General features: G+C 43.2%; 1 protein-coding gene across 1 annotated transcript in view; it reads right to left on the bottom strand.

Moving 5' to 3' along the window:
• Positions 1 to 415: 415 nt before the first annotated feature.
• AR (androgen receptor) overlaps positions 416 to 23,955 on the bottom strand; it is a 186,197-nt gene continuing 162,657 nt past the window's right edge. The window contains exons 4-8 of the mRNA XM_034949545.3: positions 19,114 to 19,401; positions 13,185 to 13,329; positions 8,841 to 8,971; positions 7,819 to 7,976; positions 416 to 7,125 (exon numbers count right to left, since the gene is read on the bottom strand). Coding sequence (XP_034805436.1) covers positions 6,970 to 7,125; positions 7,819 to 7,976; positions 8,841 to 8,971; positions 13,185 to 13,329; positions 19,114 to 19,401 — 878 coding nt within the window. The 3' untranslated portion in view covers positions 416 to 6,969. The remainder of the gene's footprint in view (positions 7,126 to 7,818; positions 7,977 to 8,840; positions 8,972 to 13,184; positions 13,330 to 19,113; positions 19,402 to 23,955) is intronic.

Genomic DNA, 23,955 nt, shown 5'->3' with positions numbered 1-23,955 from the left:
TTGTTATTTTGGTGGTCCCAGGTCAGCTTATGCTAAGGCCACCACAGGGCAAATTTGTAAGGCTTGTGCAAAGACTTTTAAAAATATATGAAAATCAAAATAGCATAAAACGCAACCGGGCATGATACCAACTCTTGACTTCAATAAAAACAGCCAATAAAAAGAGCTAATTAAAAGAACTCTGATGACATTCATCTGAAATTTTAGATTTCTTTATGTTTTAACAAATTAACAACAATGATAAGAGGACATTAGCAGCTTTTCTTGGGTCTCTTTGTTAACAATAACTCGATCCTGCAGCCATAACAGGGGATGTGGCCAAGTTTTAGCTGGCAGACCAGTAAGCCAATATTTTACACAATGGATGACATTTCTGAAAGCAGAGGCAGAGACAGACCCAAAGTCACACATGTAGTCCAACAAACAAGTTTCTGCCATTTTTAATTGTATTTAGAGCAACAAAAGATTCCAAGATTACAAAAAGAGAACAGAACACTAGCGCTTGGAGCTGGTCCTGCTGCCCAGTGGAGGCCAAGTGCCACTGTGAGAAATGAGCCCCATCTAAAGAAATTTCAAGCAAAATTGTTTCTTTTAAGAAAATCTTTGTGTGATGCTTTCTTTCTCTCTCTCTTCTTTTTTATTTCTTTTTTCCTTCAATATTGAAAATTAATTTTTATCTCTGTTTACATAGTCTGCTCCCTCCTGCTGCCAGATTAATTCCAAGGACAGCACAAGAATGTCATGTCTGAGGCACTCCCTAATCAATGTTCCAGTCTAGAGGAAAGCAGAAAGGTGTAGTGACAGAAAGGGTTGTGAGGGGACTTTTTAATTTTTTTTTTTTTTTTTGCGTGGGTCATTCTGATGGTGGCTGCTGTCAGCATCCAAGTGGCTTATGGGATAGGACAACCCCCCAGGCACTTCACTGTAGGACAGTTAGCACCAAGGGCTAAGGTTGTGAGATAATGCAAATCTGGCCTGTCACCTCTGCAGAGTACAGGTTCCCATACTGTGAGGCAGCAGCCAGAGAGGGAACCACCAGAGAAACAGCATTTCAGAATTGTCTTTCCTTTGGTGTATGGATATGTGTGTGTTCTAGTCTTTGGTGGGCAATGGAATCTGCAGCTACATGACAATCTTGTTAAGTAGCTTATGTGGGAAGTGTTTCAGGTCACAAGGGCCACCCATTCTAAGGCTTCTCATTTAATTCCCTAGGCTAAGAGACAGGTGGGGAAAGGAAAAAACCCAGCACCTTGCTATACTGAATTGGAATCAGAAGCCAATCAATGCATATTACCTACTTTCTGGCCAAATCAAATGAGGATAAATCAAAGCTGAGTCAAGAGCTGTTTTTACTATGAAACTCCACCTGCTAAATTCAAATATCTACCACTCTTTCTATGGGTGAAAAAATTCCAAAAGATTTGTTATCTCAGCTGAAATGTCTGAAGAGGAGTAACTAATGTGGATTTTTCTGCCTTCACCTAGAAATGGTTGAGTTGGGAGGTCCTAGGCAACAGAAGTGTCAATCTCTTAATCAAAGAAAAACACCCTACCTGTGGGCAGAAATGGACCTGCACCTACAGAGATACAACTTCTAGTATTCTGACAAGTTTTAACAGAGAAAAACACATTTTCATTTGTCAAAATCTTTACAGAACATATCCAAAACCAGAATTACAGCACACAGACACCCAGTAACAAGAGCACCTCAATCTCAGGTGAGGGAATTTGTGTGAAAGATAGAGCGCTTGCTCCAGGTTCCAATGCAGGAAACTGCCCTTCTCTCACAAGGATGGTGAAGACCAAGGAACAGTTCTCTTCTTCCAACAGCTCAGGTCCCATTAGGTGGCCACTGGTCAATCACTTGGGTAGGCTTTTGGCCCCAAGTTTGGGCCTTCCCTGTGGTAAATCTCAGTCAGTTCCATTGAGATTTTATGCTTTCCACATTCATCTGTCTTGAACTAGTAAAGTACAATGTATCATGTCCTCTACTCTTTTTATCCCTCTGCTCCTTCACAGGACCTGTGGGTCAAACCCAATAGAGGAGAAAACTTTTAGTTAACTGATCAATCCAGGTGTCTTGTTTGTTCTGAGAGAGCTTCCAAAACAAAACTGCATCCTCTCTCACAAGTACATGGCATCAGGTGTGATCTGGAACCAAATATAAAGATGCAGAGAAAGTTAAAGCTATCAGAACACACTATATATATATATATATATATATATATATATATATTTCAATTTTGAAACATGGATACAAATATTCATTTACAATGTATTTCAACTTTCTGCCTTCAACTGCAGATAACTTTTTGTGCCATCCAAAGTGGGCAGAAATAAGGATTTCTGCCTGCTGTCCCTCTAGTGCAAAATCTAGTACTTTAAATGCTCCCTTATTAGCAAGGGTTTCACATCTTCAGATAAGCTAACATGGGCACTAGCAAACACAGTGGCTAAGAACAGCTCCATTTCCAACCATGCAATAATGGAGCTTCAAGAATTTGCTCAGCAACTACTAGAGAAAAGGAAAGCCAGTTCTGCTTATAAAATCACTTAGTGAAGGACCCATAATCCCATTTTCCCGAAATTATTTTCAATTCTTCTAAACATGTATATTATTAGGGAAAAAAAACCCCACAAAGCTCTTATAAGTCAGTCACCAGCAGAGTCCTTTAGTCTGTCTTTGGACAGCTTATCAAAGAGGCACTAATGCTTGCTCCCCCCCTGCCCTTATGAATTTTGGTATCTTAGCAGGTACAATGTAATCTTTGGTTATATAATGTGATGCTTTCATCTCTCTTTTTAAAAACTGCTTTAAAAGATTTTCAAAAAGATTAATGGTAAGAACAGATCTGCCTACAAAGGCATCAGGGGTAGAAACTTCCTTTTCCAAGAAACTGAACATGCTGAATGGCTTATTTTGACTTTAAGTTTTGGATTTGATCTGGTGCTTTGGCATTCCTGATTCCCATGACCCCTTGTAGTGGGTCAAACATGAAAACCACTCCCTTGGCCCAGTGCCCTCTCACCTGGGCAACTGGCACAAGATAATTCGTAGACAGTCAGCCTCTTATTTTTCCAGGGCTATGCAGGGGCCATGCTCGGGTAGTTACTGGGCTGTCTGGAGAGAGTCTCCTGAAATGCAGCTTTGGTGCAGGGCTGGGAAGGGGCAGAGGAAGTGGCCTGGGCCTTTATGCCCTGCCAGATATCAAGGGAGAGAAGGGGGGAAAGGCCACATCTGTGCTGTGCCTAATGAAACAAACACTTAGAAGCTACTTGAAGCTCAATGTTAGCTCATTTGTGTATCATGTGGATGGTGGACATATTTTCTCTTAAAGTACAAGTCAAATAAAACTTGCTATGTATGCCTATATGTATTTAGAAGTAGAGTATGGACAGAGAGGGACTCTAGCATCAGCACATTATTTTTCAACCTGGACAATTACCTCAGCAACTACCCAAAAGACAGAATGAAGCTCTCTATATTTTTTAGTGCCAGTGAACATACATAAAAATATATGTATTACAGATTTTCTTTTTTCAAAGATATATGACAGTCCTTCAAAATATCCCTTTCTCAGAGTAAGGGAGTTAAAAAAATAATAAACTTTCCAAGAACAACAATATTGCCTATGGCATAGAAAAAGCTATGAAACAAAGAATCCAACAACTCCCATGTCAGCTCAGAGGCTGGGCCTAGGCGAGCTGCCCAATGAACGAGAGCTGAAACTGCCACACGACTCTTTTCTTTGACTACAGAGTTCGTGATCCTGGCAGCTGTCTGCTGCCCAGCACAGATGGGGCCTTCTCCCTGGTGCTCCTTCTTTTTCTCTTCCTCACTCTTCGTCCACATCGAGCACTGCCAACTTGTTTGGAGATGGTCCTCGTGACTTTTCCAGTGAGTGATCCTCATCTTCTAGCTCACCAGGTAAGTGGGTCTGAGTGGCCAGTCCCTCACAGGTGAGTACAGTATACCAACCATACCAACTCTGTTTGTAGAGCAGAGCGCATGCAAAATGAGACTTCTGTCAATTACATTGGCTAGAACATCAATGGCCAAAAGAAAAAAAAAAATCCTCCTCCTTTCATCCATGGGAGAACAGAGCCAAGCTAAAATCTCCTTTGTTCACTCAAACCCAAGCACAGAAAGAGTAGGCCTAAAGGCTTGTGTAGGCTATTTTTCCCTAGTTTTGTCATTTGGAAATTTGGAGTAATCCAGTTGTTGCTTTTAATTACACTGCTGTTTCACTGATTTTTGGCTTTTGCAAATGAAAAACATATATTCATGAAGACAAGAGTCACAATTGGGAAACCCATAAAGATGAAAAATTTGATAGAGAAATGTAAAGGAGAGCTTCTAGTATTTACAAGGAGAGATATGAAAATGATATAATTCAATCCGTGTATCACAAAAGATGAAAATCATTCCAAAACAGATGTAAAGGACCTATTAAAATGTAACCTAGTGTAACTGAAAAGAGTGGTGGATTTTTTTTTCTGTTTAAAACAGCTAAAAGTGATCCTGTACATGAGCCAGATTGTGTAGTAATAAAGAAAACTAGAACATGTCTATCCCACCCCAAAAAGGGAACCTGTCAGCTTTAGTTTTGTCCAGCAGTCTTGGATTGGCATACTACTCATCTTAGGTTCCCCTCTCCCTTGTTATTTAAAGAAGCTGTTTTGAAGTTCGTTTGGCTATTAATATCAATGCAGAAATCAGGGAAGGAAACCCTTGTGGATCATATCATGTCACTCAGAAACTATCCTCTCAACAAACAGAGTGAATCAATTAAAATGGGCAGCTTGATGACTGGCCCTTGATTTCTTGAGTTCAACAGATGAGATTAAGAGCTAAGTAAGGAGGCAGAGGCCAAGATGAGAAAGTAGGTGGACATTTTCCCTTGCACTTGGGCTTGGAGAACGAAGTCAACAGAACACAGGTGTGCCAAAAGACTATATAAAACCAGTGTCCCAGGGCACACCCTGAGTTCATGGGTGGCAACGTATTGGAGCCACACCAACCAGACCTTTCCGAAAGAAGCCATGGTTCTGTAGAAAGTCTCAATGGTTTGGCCTCCCTCTGACTAAGAGGCAGCAACAAAGGTGGGGAATCTGAGTGAGTATGGGCAATGTCAGAGCCCAGAATCAGCAGCAGAGGAGGATGATGAGTAAACTCACCAGATGGTGTCCATCTGGCTTTAGGCTTTGCCGCTGAAGATTTTAATTCAGTAGTCAGAGTCTCCTCTTTGTTCCTTCTCTCTTCTCATGACTTCTGCAGGTGGATATGCTGGGTGACAAGAAGAGCATTTGCAGGGTTTCTGGTTCTAGTGCCTTCATTCTTCCCACCCTGGTAATTGAGTTTTCTCTTCAACCCTGATCTGGGTAGCCCCTTTAGCTGCTCTAAAGAAGGAAGTGAGAACTTCTCCACTTGCTGGGAGGGTATCATCTCTGGGGGACAAGGGCAAGACGCCCAGCTTGTCTGATCCCTTTGATGCCTTCTTTCCAGTTTGTCTAAGGGCTCCAGCGATCTGAGAGTTGGTAAGAAATCTTTGTGACTACTGGCATCTACAGATAGATGTCAGAGCTGTTGGCCTGCTAACCTTCTTGGTGGTGGGGGCTCTTAACAGAGAATCTGTGAACATGCCCAAAAGCAGCAAACAGGCTTGATGACCATGGCTGAAATGCAGTGTGATGAAATTCAGGCCCACAAAACACTGAAGGGAGGACATAAGGTGCTTGTGGCTTCACGGAGTTTGGCAGAAAACTTCATTCAGGTCTTTTAAAGGTGGGGAAAAGGTAGTGGCAGTGAGAGTTTAACTATTCAGTCAGTGTCCTAAGCAGCAGAACAGCCAAGCTATCATTTTTTTCTCCTCTGGCTCCAGCTCCTCCCTGACTCACACATGAGAAAGCAGACCTGGATCCAAATGGGGCCTTACAAAGAGTTAAATCTCTGCTCTCCTTCTTCTCAGTGGTTAGACTTTTCTGTGGAAGTCGCCAAGTTTTGGCTGAAGAGAACATTCAGTTCAAAGGTCTTAGAAAAACTATTGAAAGTCAATCTGAAGTTGGAGGCAGAGAGTGAGAGAGAAAAGGGTTTGGGGGTGAGGCATTAACATGCAGACAAATTTTCAACAACAAGCACATTTTCAGTATAATGAATTGCTCCACAGTTGAGCAGTCTAGCCCCCAGGGACCAAGGCTGTGGGCAGGTACTGATGCTCCATTGCCCTCCTTGTCCTCTCCTCTCTGTCCACCCCCCTGCCCAACTCAGCTCTGGGGTCACTCTGCCCTCTAATGGCAATAGCCATTGGCAGAAAATAAAGTCTCCCGTGGAGGGAGGAGATGAAAAAATCAATAACTCCCCATGGGCCTGCAATTTTCACCTTCTCGTCACTATTGGCCTCTTTGGGGATTTCTATATGTTTGTATGTATGTGTGTATGTATGTACGTATTTATTTATTTATTTTTGAGGAAAAAACACTAGCAAGGTTTTTTGGCTTATTTTTTGTTTTGTTTTTGCTTTTTTTTTTTTTTGTTTGCTTGTTTTTGTTTTGATTTCCCCAGATAATCTTAGCTCTCTAAACTTCCCGTGGCATAAGATAAGTAAACGTTTGTGTGGCTGGCACAGAGTAGTGCTGTAAACAAGCACAACTTGACACTGGGCCATATGAGGATCATCACAGATTTAAAGGAATACAACACCATTCAAAACACAGATAGGAGCCACAATGGGAAGCAAAGTCTGAAGGTGCCATGGGAGGGTTAGATAGGGAGGGAAGAAGAAAAAGAAAGGAGAGAAAGAGAAAAAAAAAGCCCAGCAAATAGAATTCAGGAACATGTTCATGACAGACTGTACATCAATAGAGGAAATTCCCCAAGGCACTGCAGAGGAGTAGTGCAGAGTTATAACAGGCAGAAGACATCTGAAAGGGGGCATGAGCTGGGGTGGGGAAATAGGGGTTTCCAATGCTTCACTGGGTGTGGAAATAGATGGGCTTGACTTTCCCAGAAAGGATCTTGGGCACTTGCACAGAGATGATCTCTGCCATCATTTCCGGAAAGTCCACGCTCACCATGTGTGACTTGATTAGCAGGTCAAAAGTGAACTGATGCAGCTCTCTCGCAATCTGTAGGGAACAATAAGAGGGAGAAAAACAGGGTTGACAAGGAGGTGGCCTCTGCTAGCCTCTTCCCCAACCTCTGATTTTTGGTCTTTCAGCCTTTTGTTTCCTCCCCCTTCCCCGTACTTCCTTGGTCCTCCCCCATGAGGTCGTGTGTGTGTGTGTGTGTGTGTGTGTGTGTGTGTGTTAGAGAGAGACAGTGAGAGAGAGAGAAAGAAATGGTCTCCATGGAGTCACTGAGGGCTCCCAAGAGATGTCTTATACCATTGTAAGCTCTCTGACTCAAGACTTCTCCAGCTTGTGCTCTCACCCAAGCCTCCGCACTCCATCTCTCTCTCTCTCTCTCTCTCTCTCACACACACACACACACAGACAGACAAACTCACATGAACATGACTCAAAGAAGAGGGGAAAAACATCCAGGTCTGTTTTGTCTGCCTAGAGAATTCATCTGCTGCAAGTCCCTTCCCTGAGTCCCAACTGCTCTCTTCTCAACTCCTCCACCCCTTTCACAATATCCAGCTGGGACACTGTGACCCGTGTTCTTTTCTTCACCACATTTTCTTCCTGGACCACACTCAAAGCCAGAAGGGAATGGAAGCACCTCCCAACAGGTGGTGCCAGACTCTAGAGAAGCATATTATCATTGGCTCTATCAGGCTGTTCTCCCTGATAAAGCACCCTCCATCGTTTGCTTACAGGCTGCACGGAGTCCAGGAGCTTGGTGAGCTGGTAGAAGCGTCTTGAGCAGGATGTGGGATTTTTTCTTTTGCATGCAATGATACGATCGAGTTCCTTGATGTAGTTCATTCGAAGTTCATCAAAGAATTTTTGATTTTTCAGCCCATCCACTGGAACTGATGTGGGATGAAGACAGAATGGGGAGGGGAAGCATGCCCACGAAGGAGCATTAGACAAAGCACCAAGTTTTCTGACCACAGACTTGACCCCCACCCCCACAGGGAACCATCTACTTGGCTTCCTGTTAGTTGAAGTCTGTGTGCTTGGGGCCTTCAGTCTGTCAGGGAGATCTCAGGGGGAAAGGATAGCTGGATCCGATCTGAAAGGAGTCAAGTAAATCAAATTTCCTGAACCTTTTCTTTTTCTACTCTTCTCAGATACTCATTTTTTAGGACCTAAGCTTTTATGTCATTCACAGTAAAACCCTGATTTAGATAACCAAAACACATAGCTTTGAATATCAAATTTTGCCCTTCTCCCTCCGTAGGGGCTAAGAGAGGGCTCTTAGAAAAGATATTAAAGAAAAGTTCCTTGGCTGCCATACAAATCCTATCTGAGTTGCTTACATAGATCTCCTCCTGTTGGCAGAAGAGGAAATCTTTCCAGGAGGAAATGCCTCCTGCTCTACTGCCCTGCAAAGAATACAAGGTGGCCCATGTCTGTTTCTATAGCAGAAGCTATGGAAAAATTCAGAGACCTGCTGTAACCAGTCAAAAAGGCCTTGTCCCAAAGACAGACTGGGGATAGGTGGGGAATCCGATGGAGGTTGACTTCTAGCAAATAAATTGGCTTCTAGTCATGAAATTGTTTCTTGTTAGGAAAATGATGCTGAGAGAGAGTAGAGTGGGGATGGGGAGGGGGAATGAAGAAGGGAAATGTCCAGGAGCTGGCTTTTCCCTAATAATGTTTTAATGGCAAAAGTGGTCCTCTCTGAATCTCTGTGCCCTCAGGGGGCATTCCCTGCACTTCTAGGCACTTACTAATGCTGAAGAGTAGCAGTGCTTTCATGCACAGGAATTCCTGGGGGGTGATTTGGAGCCATCCAAACTCTTGAGAGAGGTGCCTCATTCGGACACACTGGCTGTACATCCGGGACTTGTGCATGCGGTACCTGGGAAGGAGATACACAGAGGAAAAAGGAATGAGGGGAAGCTTACAATAAGCCCAGAGGGAATGTCTCTGATTGCCCTCCCTCGCCAGGTTTTCCAAGAAGAGCTTGCTGTTTCTCCTGCTGGTGCTCCAGGGACCAGGAAAAGGTTTTTTTGTTTGTTTGTTTGTCTGTTTGTTTGTTTTTTTTCTCTCTCTGTTTTCCAAAATCCTGACACCCTGATAACTACTCATCTTCTCTGGCCAGGATATGGGTTAGCACATGGAATTTCCAGGTCTCTGTGCCCCTTCTGTTTTCTGAGTCAGGGACAGGAAAGCCTAACCAAATGAACACAATGGGGGAGACACATGGTCTCCCTGACTACAGTTCTAACATCTCAGCTACAGCCAGAACGAGAACCTGCTTTCCAGGCAGCTCAACATGAAGGATTTTTAGGAGAAGCCCCAGTAGTCAGCTCTTAACATCAGGACATCAAGATTTGCAAATGACCCGAAGTATTTGGTCATCCTGTTGACCCCTTTGCCTCTGGCCTGGAATACTAGAAATTTAATACTTATTCAAAAACTCCCAGTGAAGGAGATTCCACATTGTTCTTTCAAAACGAGTTCCAATGTTAAATCTGCCAGGGAGTGTTTTTGAATGTCTAGTTTAAATGTCCCCTGCTGAAGGGGAGCCCATTCCCTCATATGCTGGCTGCTCCTTACCACAGTTTGGAAACTGTAGACATATGTGAGTTGCATTTATTATAGTCACTTCTGAACAGATCACCACATTATCACCTATAAATTATATGGGGAAGTGGCCAATGCTTGGCCAGCTTTTCAAGGAAGAGCAACCTCTCGGTTCCATGGCTGACCATGGCATACCTCTAAGAGAAGACACAGCATCCTCATGCTAGTAGGCCTTCCAGTTTTCAGCACTTCAAAAATCGTGTGTGTGTGTGTGTGTGTGTGTGTGTGTGTGTAAGACAGAAATTGTGCAGCATGTGCAGAAAGGGAAGGAAATTTGACACCCACTTAAGTGGTGAGGACAAAGACCTCCCAGATGGAGCCTAAAGGCTATGGTTTGACATTTTGGTTTCCAAGCCACTAGCCTACTCCATAGGATGAGCAGGCCTGGTATTGTCTGGGTGGAAGCTCAGCATCCTATCTCAGAGAGATCTTGGCTGTCCTGGAGAAAGAGAGAAGAGGGCAGATGGTGTAGAATTATTCAACTCAGGCTGAAGCCCAACTAGAAAGAGGAAGTGTTTAGATGGTATCACAAATCAATTGAGCAGAACAGTGTTGCTCCAAGCTCTTTCACTGTAGAGAATTTTTTAGTAAGATTGGCTGACCCTGAGGTCTGGCCCTGCTCCAGTCTCCAATGTACTTTCCCACCTCTGTTGATGACAATGCTGCAATCTTTTTACCATTGAAATCACAATGCTGGAATGAGGATTCCTTTAACATTGCTGCAGACCTCAGGGGCAGAAAAAGTGGGGAATGGAGGAAAGAGAAGGGGAAAGGAAAGAGAAGAAATTCATGGGGGAAGGGGAAAAGAAAGGGGGAAAAGGGGAAAAATACTAGGGAGACAGTTAAAGGAAGGAAGAGAGAGGAGAATGGAGGGTAGAAAAATGAGGCAGGAATGGAATTTAGGAAGAGAAGAAGGTTGATGGGAGTGCAAGAGAGAAAATAAGAGGAGAAATGAAGATTGGAAAACACTGAGCACAGTGCCTGACACATAGCAGGTGTTCAATAAATGACATATAGAAAGGTGCTATTATAATACTCTTCAGCAGTCTCCAGATAAAATTTGCGGCACATAGAAGTTCAGTAATTTGCCCAAGGTCACACAGCTAAGGTTCAAGCTCATTATCCTCACAACATGTGATCTCTACAAAGAGAGAAAGAGAAAAAAACAGGGCTGATAATAGAGCTTGGTGTTGAAGAGATCAGCAAATGGGTTGACCTACATTGGACAAGTTCTTATCTCTCTCTTTGGGTCTGAGGCTCCCCATTAGCACCTTAGGAAGGCTGGCAGGGATTAGTTGCACTCAACTGGAGAGTACTGCCTCTTCAGTGGGTGTCAGAAATGTGTGGGAGCAGTTTGGGCTGTCAGAATGACTGGAATCCTATTTGGTATAGAGTAGGCTGGTGCCAGGTATGTTAACCATATTCTACATAATGACAAAATTATTTTTCCCAATATGTCAACAGAATCCATGTTGAGAAACACTTATCTAGATGTTTGTAGACACCCTGAGAGCTCTAACACAGTGGCTTCCTACAGGAGGAATAGGGGTCCTATTGTTTCAGGAGTCCTGGGTTTGATGGGTCTAGGCCTCTGAACCTGTAGGGAGGCCTTTTTATAAGATGAACAAGACTGGACCAGGAAGCCGAGGTGGGATGCCACATGCTTACTCAGAGGTAGAGAAGGAAATGAGGATTTAGAGAACAACCAATTATCACTTTTCAAAGCTCCAAAGGTCTCAGGGCTCTGGGGAAGGTAGAGCAGGTGCTCATGGAGTTGATTCAACTGCTTAAGCGCAGCAGGGATTTAAGGATGGGAGATGAACAGTTAGGGGGCTTTTCAAGGCCTGCCCCAGAAGATGGCATCATAGGCAACTTTGCGGAGATCTGAAAACCACAAAGCAGTTTGTGCCAAAAGCCTAGTGGTTATTCTTAGCTTTTGGCTACCAGGCTGGCAGGGTTGGGAGAGGGCAGCTGGGGACGCTCACTCTCCCTCGCATTGCAGTGCTGTACTGGAAGGAACCACTGGCCTGTAGATTTTATTTTAAGACTCTTCTGGGTTAGAGGGCTGAAGAGGGGGGAAGGTCAATTCCTGTCCTGACTGGAAGGATTCTCTGTGGTGAGACTAGCTCAAGGTCCTTGGGAAGATCTCTCTGGCCAGCTCCATTCACAATGCCATCGAGGGACCTCATACAGCAGACATAGAAAAGATTATCATGCCCGGCTGAGGTGGGCAGATCATGAGGTTAGGAGTTTGAGACCAGCCTGGCTAACATGGTGAAATCCCGTCTCTACCAAAAATACAAAAATTAGATGGACACGGTGGCGGGCATCTATAATCCCAGCTACTCGGGAAACTGAGGCAGGAGAATTGCTTGAACCAGGGAGGTGGAGGTTGCAGTGGGCCGAGATCATTGCACCACTGCCCTCCAGCCTGGGTGGCAGAGCAAAACCCCATCTCGGGGAAAAAAAATGTATCACTATTAGGGAAAGGGTGAATCAGAAAGGGACTTTTTTTTTTCCTTCTTGCCTACTATGGGCCAGACATTCCACATCTGTCAGTTCCCATTTAGTTATCATAAGAAATTACTTATGAAGGTTCTGTTATCATTAATGGATGAAGAAATTGAGGGTGGGAAAAGTTAAGGGTCTTTCCCAAAGATGCTGACTAAGAAAATAGTAGAACTGAGATTTTAGTGGAGAAAAATGTAATTCCAAAATCTGAGCCACTGGCCAAATTCATGATGTTATATGGAGCTGGTGGCAGGGCAGGTATTAAGTAAAGCTGTTTAAGGGAAGGAAAATGGCAGTACCAAGGTCACACAGCCAGAGAGCGGTAGAGGTACTCCTTCCCATCAGTTACCACCATGACGCAGAAGAGCTGAGATCGACAGGGACATACGTTTGAATCTTGTCTCCAACAGGCACTAGCTCTGTGACTTTGGGTGAGTCACTTTATTTTGCTGAGCCTGATTTTCCCCATCCATAAAAAAATAGTGTTATCTATAAAAAGGGGAGGTCAGGTCACCATGAGGACTCAATGAGCTAGGATTTAGAAAGTATCTAGCATAGTCTTGGCACAAACTAGTTGCTCAGCAAATGGTGACTAGAAGTAGCCTTTGGTGGTAGCAAAAGAACCCAAGAAACTCCAGCCCTTAAAGCCAGAGTCTTTCTGCCTCTTTTATATGTGAAGGGGAGGAATCTTTCCATGTGGTTTTGAGATAAGCTGCAAAGCAGACCAGAAACATGACTAGGATTGGTTCTTGGGTGTGAAAGGGGTGGTCTCAGCACCATCCTCCTGGGCTCCTACCAGTTGGCTGAAAGCCAGGGCAAAGCTGCCTCATACTGGATTGGCTGGCTGGGGCATCCGCTGCGACAACTGCAGATCAAATGAGCTAAGCTTCACTGTCACCCCATCACCATCACCACCAACCGGGTCTGGCCAAGCTGCTGTATTTTAGTGAGGTCTGGGCCCCAGGAGCACTTACTCATTGAAAACCAGATCAGGGGCGAAGTAGAGCATCCTGGAGTTGACATTGGTGAAGGATCGCCAGCCCATGGCAAACACCATGAGCCCCATCCAGGAGTACTGAATGACAGCCATCTGGTCGTCCACGTGTAAGTTGCGGAAGCCTGGAGAAGAAGAGGCAGAGGCAGTGGTCAGTCTGGGTACTGACGGGCTGAGCTAAGTCTGAGTCCCTGTTGGGCAGAGATGCTCTGGTATTCGGGCATCCCCTAAGGATCCCCAGGGACCATCCAGGCTGGCCATTAAGGGATGGTGGGGAAAAGCACAAACTATATGGTGAGGATAATATTCCTTATCCTCCCTACTTCCCTGAGCTGCTCAAATGAGATGATGATGGAGACAAAAAGGGCATTGTCAGTTGTAAGAGAAAAATAATCTAACACTTATTGACTGCTTATATGAGTGAACTCTTTTTTTCTTTTGCTATTGGATTGCTCTTTTTTAAAAAAAATTAAAAATAATTTTGGGTACATGATAGTTGTATGTATTTATGGGGTACATTTAACTCTTTTCTAAGCACTTATATTATCTCATTTAATATTCACAACAATGAGTAAAGTAAGTACTATTATTATCTCCATTCTGTGAACCAGTACAAGTGAGTCAGAGAGAGGTTAAGGAACTTGTCCAAGATCATACAGCTAGTAATTGGCAGACCAAGTTACAAAGCAAAGCAGTCAGATTCCAAGGTCTGTGCTCTTGATCACTTCACCTTTCCAAAGATGCAGTTTAACAATCATTTCTCCCACATAAACAGCAGTTTTCACTTCACAAAGCTGTTTTCCAGCTATGATCTGGTTTGACCCTTCTAACAACCCTGGGAGATGGATATTACATACAGTGTACAGGGTATGGAGAGATGTCTTGACAGCCACTGCCACCTGTTCACCACTTTCATGTTCCCTCTCTTGCGTCCATCCTCTTTCTGCCTGGCATTTCCTCTCCATTCTTTTCTACTCAATAGGTACCCTGGCCCTACTAATTTCCCACCCTACTGCCATCCCCATCTTACTGCCATCATTATACATGAATAGGCCCTTTATGACCTGCCTACCTAGACTGATCTCTTGCCACTTGCCCTCTCACATGCCTCTATATCTCTGTTATCTCTGCACAGGCAGTTACTTTTGCCTAGAATGCATTCCTCCTTCTCAGGCCTTTCATCCGGTAAACACTACTCATCTTTCAAGTCTTCACTCAAAGGCTACCTCTTCTGTGAAGCCTTTCCCAACTCATCCAAGAAGAAGGCTTAAAGATTCTTCTTTTACATTCTCATTGCACCTTGTGTAGCCTCACCCAATTATAGCAGTCATTACACAGCATTGAAGTCTATGTATATACATGTCTGTCTCCCCCACAAGACTTGGAGCTTCTTGAAGACAGGGACCATATCTTTGTATTTATCTTTACCTCCCTAGTACTTAGTACAGTCCACGTATTTGAGTGGGCACTTAAGAAATATTACCTAAACAAATGGCCTAAAGACCCTCAATTTTTTTTCCTTTTGTAAAATGAGAATTAAATGATCTCCAAATTACCTCCCTTAAGCTCAGAGAGCAGAGGCTCCCAGAAGCTACGTCTACAATAATACACAGGTAGAACAGACATGGCCATGTTCTCCTGGAGGTTTTGAAACAGTTGGATGCTTAAAGTTATAAAGGCATCACCTCAGAGCTCGTCCCTACCAACACTCTCTCTTCTCACCAACAAATCCAGAATTATCTGAAATTTTGTCATCATACCTCATTAGGAATGCTTCCCCAAATTTAGATCAAACTTCTCACTTTCCTGTTGATGACCTAATTTAACTCTCACAATAATCCCAGAGGTTAGGTGATGTGGCACTTATTTTACCAACAAGGAACATGAGGGCCAGAGAAATAAACTGACTTACCCAAGGTCATATGGTTTATATGTGGCTGAACTAATACTAGAACCCAGGTGTTCTGATTCTCTTCTCCAGTGTTTTTTCTACTCCACTGCTGAAGGTTACAGCTCAGGAACTACCAAGGTCACCAGCTTTTGTCAGCCATAGGATCAGGTCTGAAGTCTACATTATCCAGACACATTGTTCTGCTTGGTTGGTCCCTGTCCACTCATATAGCCCCATTTCCCTGTTCTTTTCTTTTAGATCCTAGGCCTTCCAGGTATCAGGGATTCTAGAGTCCCTCATCTTAGCAGTCTTAGCTCCCAGGCCTGTGCTTCCCACCTTCACTGCAATGACACGCTGACAGACCGGCTGGAGCCTCAGATCCCAGAGTAGTTCCTGCCTGGAACCCTTCTGTAGCACAGAATGCCTTGGACTGACCCTTCTCAGCAGGAAATAAGAAGCAGGGTCTAAGCATGTAGCAACCAAGGATCTCTTAGAGAAGAGGCCTGGGAGGATGACCCTGAATATCTTGGGTAGGAGGCAGTGGGGAGCAAGAAAAGCTTTTGGCTGGTCAACCTTGGTCTTCTGGTGGAATGTGTGAATGTGAAGGCACATGGAAGGATGAGAATTAAATTGTACAGGTATCAAGCAAATTGTCCATACTGATGCTTATTTTTTTCTCCCTAAAATGCCACCGAACTAACAAAGAGGAGAGAAAAGGGAAAGCTTAATTTGGCCATAATATTAATTAACCGTCCTTAATGAGAGCTGCTTAGCACTCAAACACAGTAACAGTGCACATATCAGCAATATGGCTGGCTAATCTCCCTAGAGTCTAATCTGATTATAATACCTGACTCTGTTCTCTAATGCCCAATCTCTGAAGTAGCCTACATGACTATCAAGGGATTACTTGAGGAAAGAGTAGCTGCAACCCTACAGATTTCCTTAAGTATGCATTCACTCAACACCCATTTGCCACTGTGTTAGGCTGTTCTGGAGAAACAGAGAGGAGTCATTCTCAGGTTCTGAAACACATTAAACACGCTAGGGAGCAGAAGCAGTTTCTTTGAGACTCTGTTTTCTCACTAGAATCCAATTGACATCATATTTTTTTCATGTGCAGCAGAAACTTGTAGTCTCCTGTCTAGTCTGGGAGAATGGGCTCAAAGAAAGGCCAGTTTGGAAATCTTTGCTGCTGTAGTACATCTGCCAGCCGAGGTCTTCAGAGAAGACAATTTCACCTTGGGGTCCATGCATGAGCTTCTAGGCAAGGCAAGTGGTAGCTAAAATTGAGTTTCGTGAAAGCAGTGGCTTAGCATTCAAGTCTCATAATAATAAACCACCATTTACAGAGCATTGACTATGTTTCAGGCTACGTTACTAGGTGCTCTTTATACATAATCTTTTTGTTGACAACAATTTGAAAGGTAGTGATTATTCTATCATCTTACAAATGAGGACACAGAAGCACAGAGAAGACATGTGATTTGCTCAAGGTCACAGAACTAGTCCATAGCTAGGATTCCAAACCAGATAAATTTGATTCTAAATATACTGTGCACACCCAGTCTACTCACCCACTCCAAATTAACAGTTATCATTTATTAATGTGCCAGGTACTCTACTAGGCAATTTTCATACATCTTTACTGTCACAGAAAACTTAAAACAAAATTTATCTTATTAGGGGCCTAGCACAGTTCATCTTACAGGTCAAGAACTCAATCTATTGAATTAGCAAATTACTTGTACTTGTAGGTAATTATAGATAATATGAAGAACAGTTCTTGTGAATGTGGTAATTGGCTTTCTTTTGAAGCTATTCTTTTAAAAGACTTGGGGTCAGAAATCATTTAGTCTGGCAAGCTAGATGGTGAACTGATATTAGCTTGCAGATTTGTTAATGTAAGGGGAGGGGGCTTTCCATCTTGGTGGTTGGGCCAAGGAAAGCCCCAGTGATCCCAAGTCATACAAATTCTGCTATAGTGTTTTGCACTAGGTTGTTATCAAGGTAACCAATTTAGAAACCCGAAGGTCTAGGTCAAGTTCTGGTTCCATGTGTTAAGTGACCAAATGGAGCAAGTTAGTTAACCTCTTTGAGCCTTGGCATGTGAAATGGAAATAATAGTCTCTATGATTCATAGAATTGTTGTAAAGATTAAGTGGGATCATATATATGAAAAAGCTCTGTAGCCTATAAAATGAGATAAGTGTTTGGAAACTGCTTGGAAAGATTAAACTTTGAATCTCTGTCAAACACATGATATCAAAATATCCAGATGAAAAAGTGATAAGAATTAAAGCAACCTTCTCCTTTTTCTTTTTTATATTTTTCCTCTCTGAGTGAACCCTCTGTTTTGGCACAGAGCATATCCAGTCAGAGTCCTTGGGTTTCCTTCCCAGTGTTCTTATTGGCTAGTCAACCTCAGCTTCCCAAGCTGAGAAGGTATAAGAGATGGTTAGGGCTGTGACCAGGCCCTGTGAGTTGGAAATACAAATCTAAGACTTGACAGACAACATGAAATGTCTTCAAATGCAACAAGCCCATAGTATGACCCAAGTGGCCTTCAATGAAGCCTTGGCCCCTCACTGTAAAGCCCAGAGCTACAGAACTGCAGTGGTGCTACAGCCTACAGGTGGAGTGGAATAGAGAGAATTTGGAATCAGGAGAGAACCTGGGCTCAAGTTCTGGTCCTGCTATTTTCTGACTATGTAACTATAGGCCAATCACATCATTCTCACAGCTTCCCTATTTGATCTGTAAAATAAGAGAAAGAATCTCATTTTATAGGATTCCTATAAGAATCAATTCAGGTAATACATACAAAATTGCTCTGCTCACTATAAATTTCTACCTGAATGGCAGTTATTATTGAAAGGCAGGTTAATCTTTGACTCCACAAGAGAAGGTTTGGTTGTTGTTATTTCAAAAGAATCTTTGAATCATAATTGCAGGATTAGGAGAACCTTTAAAGGGCATATACTTCACTGGTTTTCAAACTGTGTTCCTTGGAGTCCTAAGATTTTGCAAGAGTGACCTAGGGCTTCCCTGGGATAGAGAGAAAGAGGCTGAACTGGTGAGGCCCAAGCTACAGGCTCTGGCTTTAAATAAACTAGCTCCACTTGTATCTGTGTACAATTCTTTTGAGAAATAAAGCACTTGGCTGCTAAAGGAAAGTTTGTGAATCATTGGATAGAGGATCTCTAAGAATTCCTTAAGCTGTAATATTTTAATAACCAGACTTGTTTAAACAACAGATGACATAAGAAAGAAGTGAGTTCCCCATCACTGAGGAACTTCTGTTATCCAACTTCTGTTAGACCAACACTTGGTAATTCTTTCACTATTACCTAATCTTTCCTCCCATTATGATTCCTTAGGTAGTTTAAGGTGCAAAAAGCGTTCCTTTTTTCAAAAACTGGAAACCATCAATTTGATACAAACCACGCTTTATACATTATACAGATAGAGAAATTGAGACCCAGAAGGGGAAGGGATCACACAATAAGTTACTAGCAGAGCTAAGAGTAGACCCGAAGTGTTCTGATTCCCAACCTCATGTTCTTTCCACCATACCATATTATGAGAGTTCCCATGATATAGCTCCTAAAGATGACATTGAAGACAGAATGTCAGTCAAGCTAGAGATTATCTTTGGGGTGAGCCTGTGTGTGCAAATATAGAAGAGCATCCTAAGGCATATATGGGTATGTCTATGTGATTTGTGATTAATGGAAAATTTGCTGACCATTTTTGTGAGTTGAATATGAAAGCATGACTGCTGTGCATCAATGTGGGCCACATAAGACACCCGATAATACTATCTTTCTCTTTGCTTTCTGAGTTTCGATCCCTGTATGTTTAAATTGAGACTTGTAACAATCCCTCTCCCACAGGGTTATGATGAAGACTGCCTGAGTTAATGGGCAGAAAAGCACCAGACATGGTGGCTGGTCCATAGGAGCGTTCACTAAATATGATCCCCCTTATCTCATGCTCCCACTTCCCTTTTCCTTACCAGGCAAGGCCTTGGCCCACTTGACCACGTGTACAAGCTGTCTCTCTCCCAGTTCATTGAGGCTAGAGAGCAAGGCTGCAAAGGAGTCGGGCTGGTTGTTGTCGTGTCCAGCACACACTACACCTGGCTCAATGGCTTCCAGGACATTCAGAAAGATGGGCTGACATTCATAGCCTTCAATGTGTGACACTGTCAGCTTCTGGGTTGTCTCCTCAGTGGGGCTGGTGGTGCTGGAAGCCTCTCCTTCCTCCTGTAGTTTCAGATTACCAAGTTTCTTCAGCTTCCGGGCTATTGGGAAGGAAGAGAAACTTGAATTTATCATCAGTGGTCAAAAACACACAATGCAACTACCTTTTTAGAAAAACTGCCCGAGCTAAGAAAATCACCATTCTCCCTGGTCACAGACTCTAAACTCCTTAAGGACAAGTGCTCATTCGACACTGGTTAAATGTATAATTCATCATCCCAAATACCTGCTAAACCCAAATTTTTCATAGCTTGCAGAGGAAAACTCTGATTCTTGTGCTAGACCAACCTAGCATATCCTTGGATCCAGCTCTGCCTGAATGCAGCCTTCAGTATTCATACCTGGAACTTTAATTAACTTATTTACTAATATATTAATGATTCATTTTCGTTCATTCATTCAGCAGATATCCTTTGTTAGACCTTTGCTTCTGGGTGACAGAAAAGACACAGGCCCTGGCCCAGTCTGGTAGCCTGGCCACAATCAATTCTAGAAAACGTTGGACTGGAAAATGCAGCAATGGAGGCATCAACAAAATAGGAAAACACTAATCTTTTTACATAGGTGCGTTTAGAAAATGCTTTATATGGAAGATAGTATTTGACCTAGAATTTGAAGATTGATGAGGATTTCACCAGGCAAAGGTGGGCAGAAAGGGCATAAACAAAAGCACCAAGGAGTGTTCGGAGAAAAACTAGACACTAGTATGGCTGAAACATATGTTGCATATATGGGAAAGTGGTTAATAATGAGGTTGAAAGCAAAGATGGTGTTTGATTTTAAAGGAGCATGTATATCATATTAAGAAATTTGGCTGGGTAAGGTGGTTCATGCCTGTAATCCCAGTCATTTTGGGAGGCTGAGATGGGAGGAGTGCTTGAGGCCAGGAGCTCAAGATCAGCCTGAGCAACACCACAAGACAATACACCATCTCCACAAAAAATAGTAAAAAACCAAATTAGCTGGGTCTGGTGGTGCACATCTGTAGTCTCTGCTACTCAGGAGGCAGAGGTGGAAGGATTGCTTGAGCCCAGGGGTTCCAGGCTGCAGTGGGCTATGATTGTGCCACTGATGCTCTAGCCTGGCTGACATAGTAAAACACTGTCTCTAAAAAAATAAAAATAAAAACTAAGTTTGTATTTTATCATATAAGTGATAGACAAATACTGAATGTTGTAATTCAAAGGAGTGATGTACATGTGTCTATGTCTAGCATGTCTAGCCGATTGCTAGGGAAAGAGACTAGAAATGGAGAATGACTAGACTTGTTCTTTGGGTCCCAGAAAGAACAGTGAATTGGATTTTAGTCTCTCCTTCTCTTTCTGTCTCTCTCTCTCTCTCTCTAAACACACACACACACACACACACGCACACTCACACACACATGCACACACACAAACACACACACATACATTTTGATAGTTAAAGCTCTTGGAGACGGAAAGGTTGGCAGGCACACATATCACTGGAAATGAGAAAATACTAGACGCACAGTGGTTAAGAATTCAAGCATCATATGGGAATTGGGTTTTTAAAAGTGGCCTTGAAGGTCCTTTCCATCCTCAGACTATCAAATTCTATCCTATCATTTTGGGCTCAACATATGGTAATTTTATGGTATTCCATTTCCCATTGAATACACATAGTTGCTCATAGTTGAACATGCATGATTCATAAGATGGCCGAATAGGAACAGCTCCAGTCTACAGCTCCCAGCGTGAGCGACGCAGAAGATGAGTGATTTCTGCATTTCCGACTGAGGTACCGGGTTCATCTCACTGGGACTTGTTGGACAGTGGGTGCAGGACAGTGGGTGCAGTGCACCAAGTGTGAGCCAAAGCAGGGAGAGGCATCGCCTCACCCGGGAAGTGCAAAGGGTCAGGAAATTCCCTTTCCTAGCCAAGCAAAGCTGTGACAGACGGCACCTGGAAAATTGGGTCACTCCCACCCTAATACTGCACTTTTCCAATGGTCTTAGCAAATGGCACACCAGGAGATTATATCCCACACCTGGCTCGGAGGGTCCCACGCCCATGGAGCATCGCTCACTGCTAGCAGAGCAGTCTGAAATCGAACTGCAAGGCAGCAGTGAGGCTGGGGGAGGGGCACCCGCCATTGCTGAGGCTTGAGTAGGTAAACAAAGCAGCTGGGAAGCTCGAACTGGGTGGAGCCTACCGCAACTCAAGGAGGCCTGCATGCCTCTGTAGACTCCACCTCTGGGGGCAGGGCATAGCTGAACAAAAGGCAGCAGAAACCTCTGCAGACTTAAATGTCCCTGTCTGACAGCTTTGAAGAGAGTAGTGGTTCTCCCAGCACACAGCTGGAGATCTGAGAACGGACAGACTGCCTCCTCAAGTGGCTCCCTGACCCCCGAGTAGCCTAACTGGGAGACACCCACCAGTAGGGGCAGACTGATACCTCACATGGCTAGGTACCCCTCTGAGACGAAACTTCCAGAAGAATGAGTAGGCAGCAACATTTGCTGTTCAGCAATATTCGCTGTTCTGCAGCCTCTGCTGCCGACACCCAGGCAAACAGGGTCTGGAGTGGACCTCCAGCAAACTCCAACAGACCTGCAGCTGAGGGTCCTGACTGTTAGAAGGAAAACTAACAAACAGAAAGGACATCCACACCAAACTCCCATCTGTATGTCACCATCATCAAAGACCAAAGGTAGATAAAACCACAAAGATGGGGAAAAAACAGAGCAGAAAAATTGAAACATTCTAAAAATCAGAGTCCCTCTCCTCCTCCAAAGGAACACAGCTCCTCACCAGCAACAGAACAAACCTGGACGGAGAATGACTTTGATGAGTTGAGAGAAGAAGGCTTCAGACGACCAAATTTCTCCAAGCTAAAGGAGGAAGTTTGAACCCATCGCAAAGAAGTTAAAAACCTTGAAAAAAGATTAGACGAACGGCTAACTAGAATAATCAATGTAGAGACGGCCTTAAATGACCTGAGGGAGCTGAAAACCATGGCACGAGAACTATATGACGAAGGCACAAGCTTCAGTAGCTGATTCGATCAACTGGAAGAAAGAGTATCAGTGATTGAAGATCAAATGAATGAAATGAAGCGAGAAGAGAAGTTTAGAGAAAAAAAGAGTAAAAAGAAACGAACAAAGCCTCCAAGAAATATGGGACTATGTGAAAAGACCAAATCTACATCTGATTGGTGTACCTGAAAGTGACAGGGAGAATGGAACCAAGTTGGAAAACACTCTGCAGGATATTCCCCAGGAGAACTTCCCCAACCTAGCAAGACAGGCCAACATTCACATTCAGGAAATACAGAGAACGCCACAAAGATACTCCTCGAGAAGAGCAACTCCAAGACACATAATTATTAGATTCACCAAAGTTGAAATGAAGGATACAATGTTAAGGGCAGCCAGAGAGAAAGGTCGGGTTACCCACAAAGGGAAGCCATCAGACTAACAGTGGATCTCTCGGCAGAAACTCTACAAGCCAGAAGAGAGTGGGGGCCAATATTCATCATTCTTAAAGAAAAGAATTTTCAACCCAGAATTTCATATCCAGCCAAACTAAGCTTCATAAGTGAAGGAGAAATAAAATACTTTACAAACAAGCAAATGCTGAGAGATTTTGTCACCACCAGGCCTGCACTACAGGAGCTCCTGAAGGAAGCACTAAACATGGAAAGGAACAACCGGTACCAGCCACTGCAAAAACATGCCAAATTGTAAAGACCATCGATGCTAGGAAGAAACTGCATCAACCAACGAGCAAAAGAACCAGCTAACATCACAATGACAGGATCAAATTCACATATAACAATATTAACCTTAAATGTAAATATTAACCTAAATGCTCCAATTAAAAGACACAGACTGGCAAATTGGATAAAGAGTCAAGACCCATCAGTGTGCTGTATTCAGGAAACCCATCTCATGTGCAGAGACATATATAGGCTCAAAACAAAGGGATGGAGGAAGATCTACCAAGCAAATGGAAAACCAAAAGAGGCAGGGATTGCAATGCTAGTCTCTGATAAAACAGACTTTAAACCAACAAAGATCAAAAGAGACAAAGAAGGCCATTACATAATGGTAAAGGGATCAGTTCAACAAGAAGAACTAACTATCCTAAATATATATGCACCAATACAGGAACAACCAGATTCATAAAGTGATTACTTAGAGACCTACAAAGAGACTTAGACTCCCACACAATAATCATGGGAGACTTTAACACCCCACTGTCAACATTAGACAGATCAACAAGACACAAAGGATATCCAGGAATTGAACTCAGCTCTGTACCAAGTGGACCTAATAGACTTATACAGAACTCTCCACCCCAAATCAACAGAATATACATTCTTCTCAGCACCACACCACACCTATTCCAAAATTGACCACTGAGTTGGAAGTAAAACACTCCTCAGCAAATGTAAAAGAACAGAAATTATAACAAACTGTCTCTCAGACCACAGTGCAATCAAACTGGAACTCAGGATTAAGAAACTCACTCAAAACCACTCTACTACATGGAAACTGAACAACCTGCTCCTGAATGACTACTGGGTACATAATGAAATGAAGGCAGAAATAAAGATGTTCCTTGAAACCA

Source organism: Pan paniscus, chromosome X (assembly GCF_029289425.2).
Source record: "Pan paniscus chromosome X, NHGRI_mPanPan1-v2.0_pri, whole genome shotgun sequence".
Lineage (NCBI taxonomy): Eukaryota > Metazoa > Chordata > Mammalia > Primates > Hominidae > Pan > Pan paniscus.
This window is presented reverse-complemented; position numbering and strand designations above follow the sequence as displayed.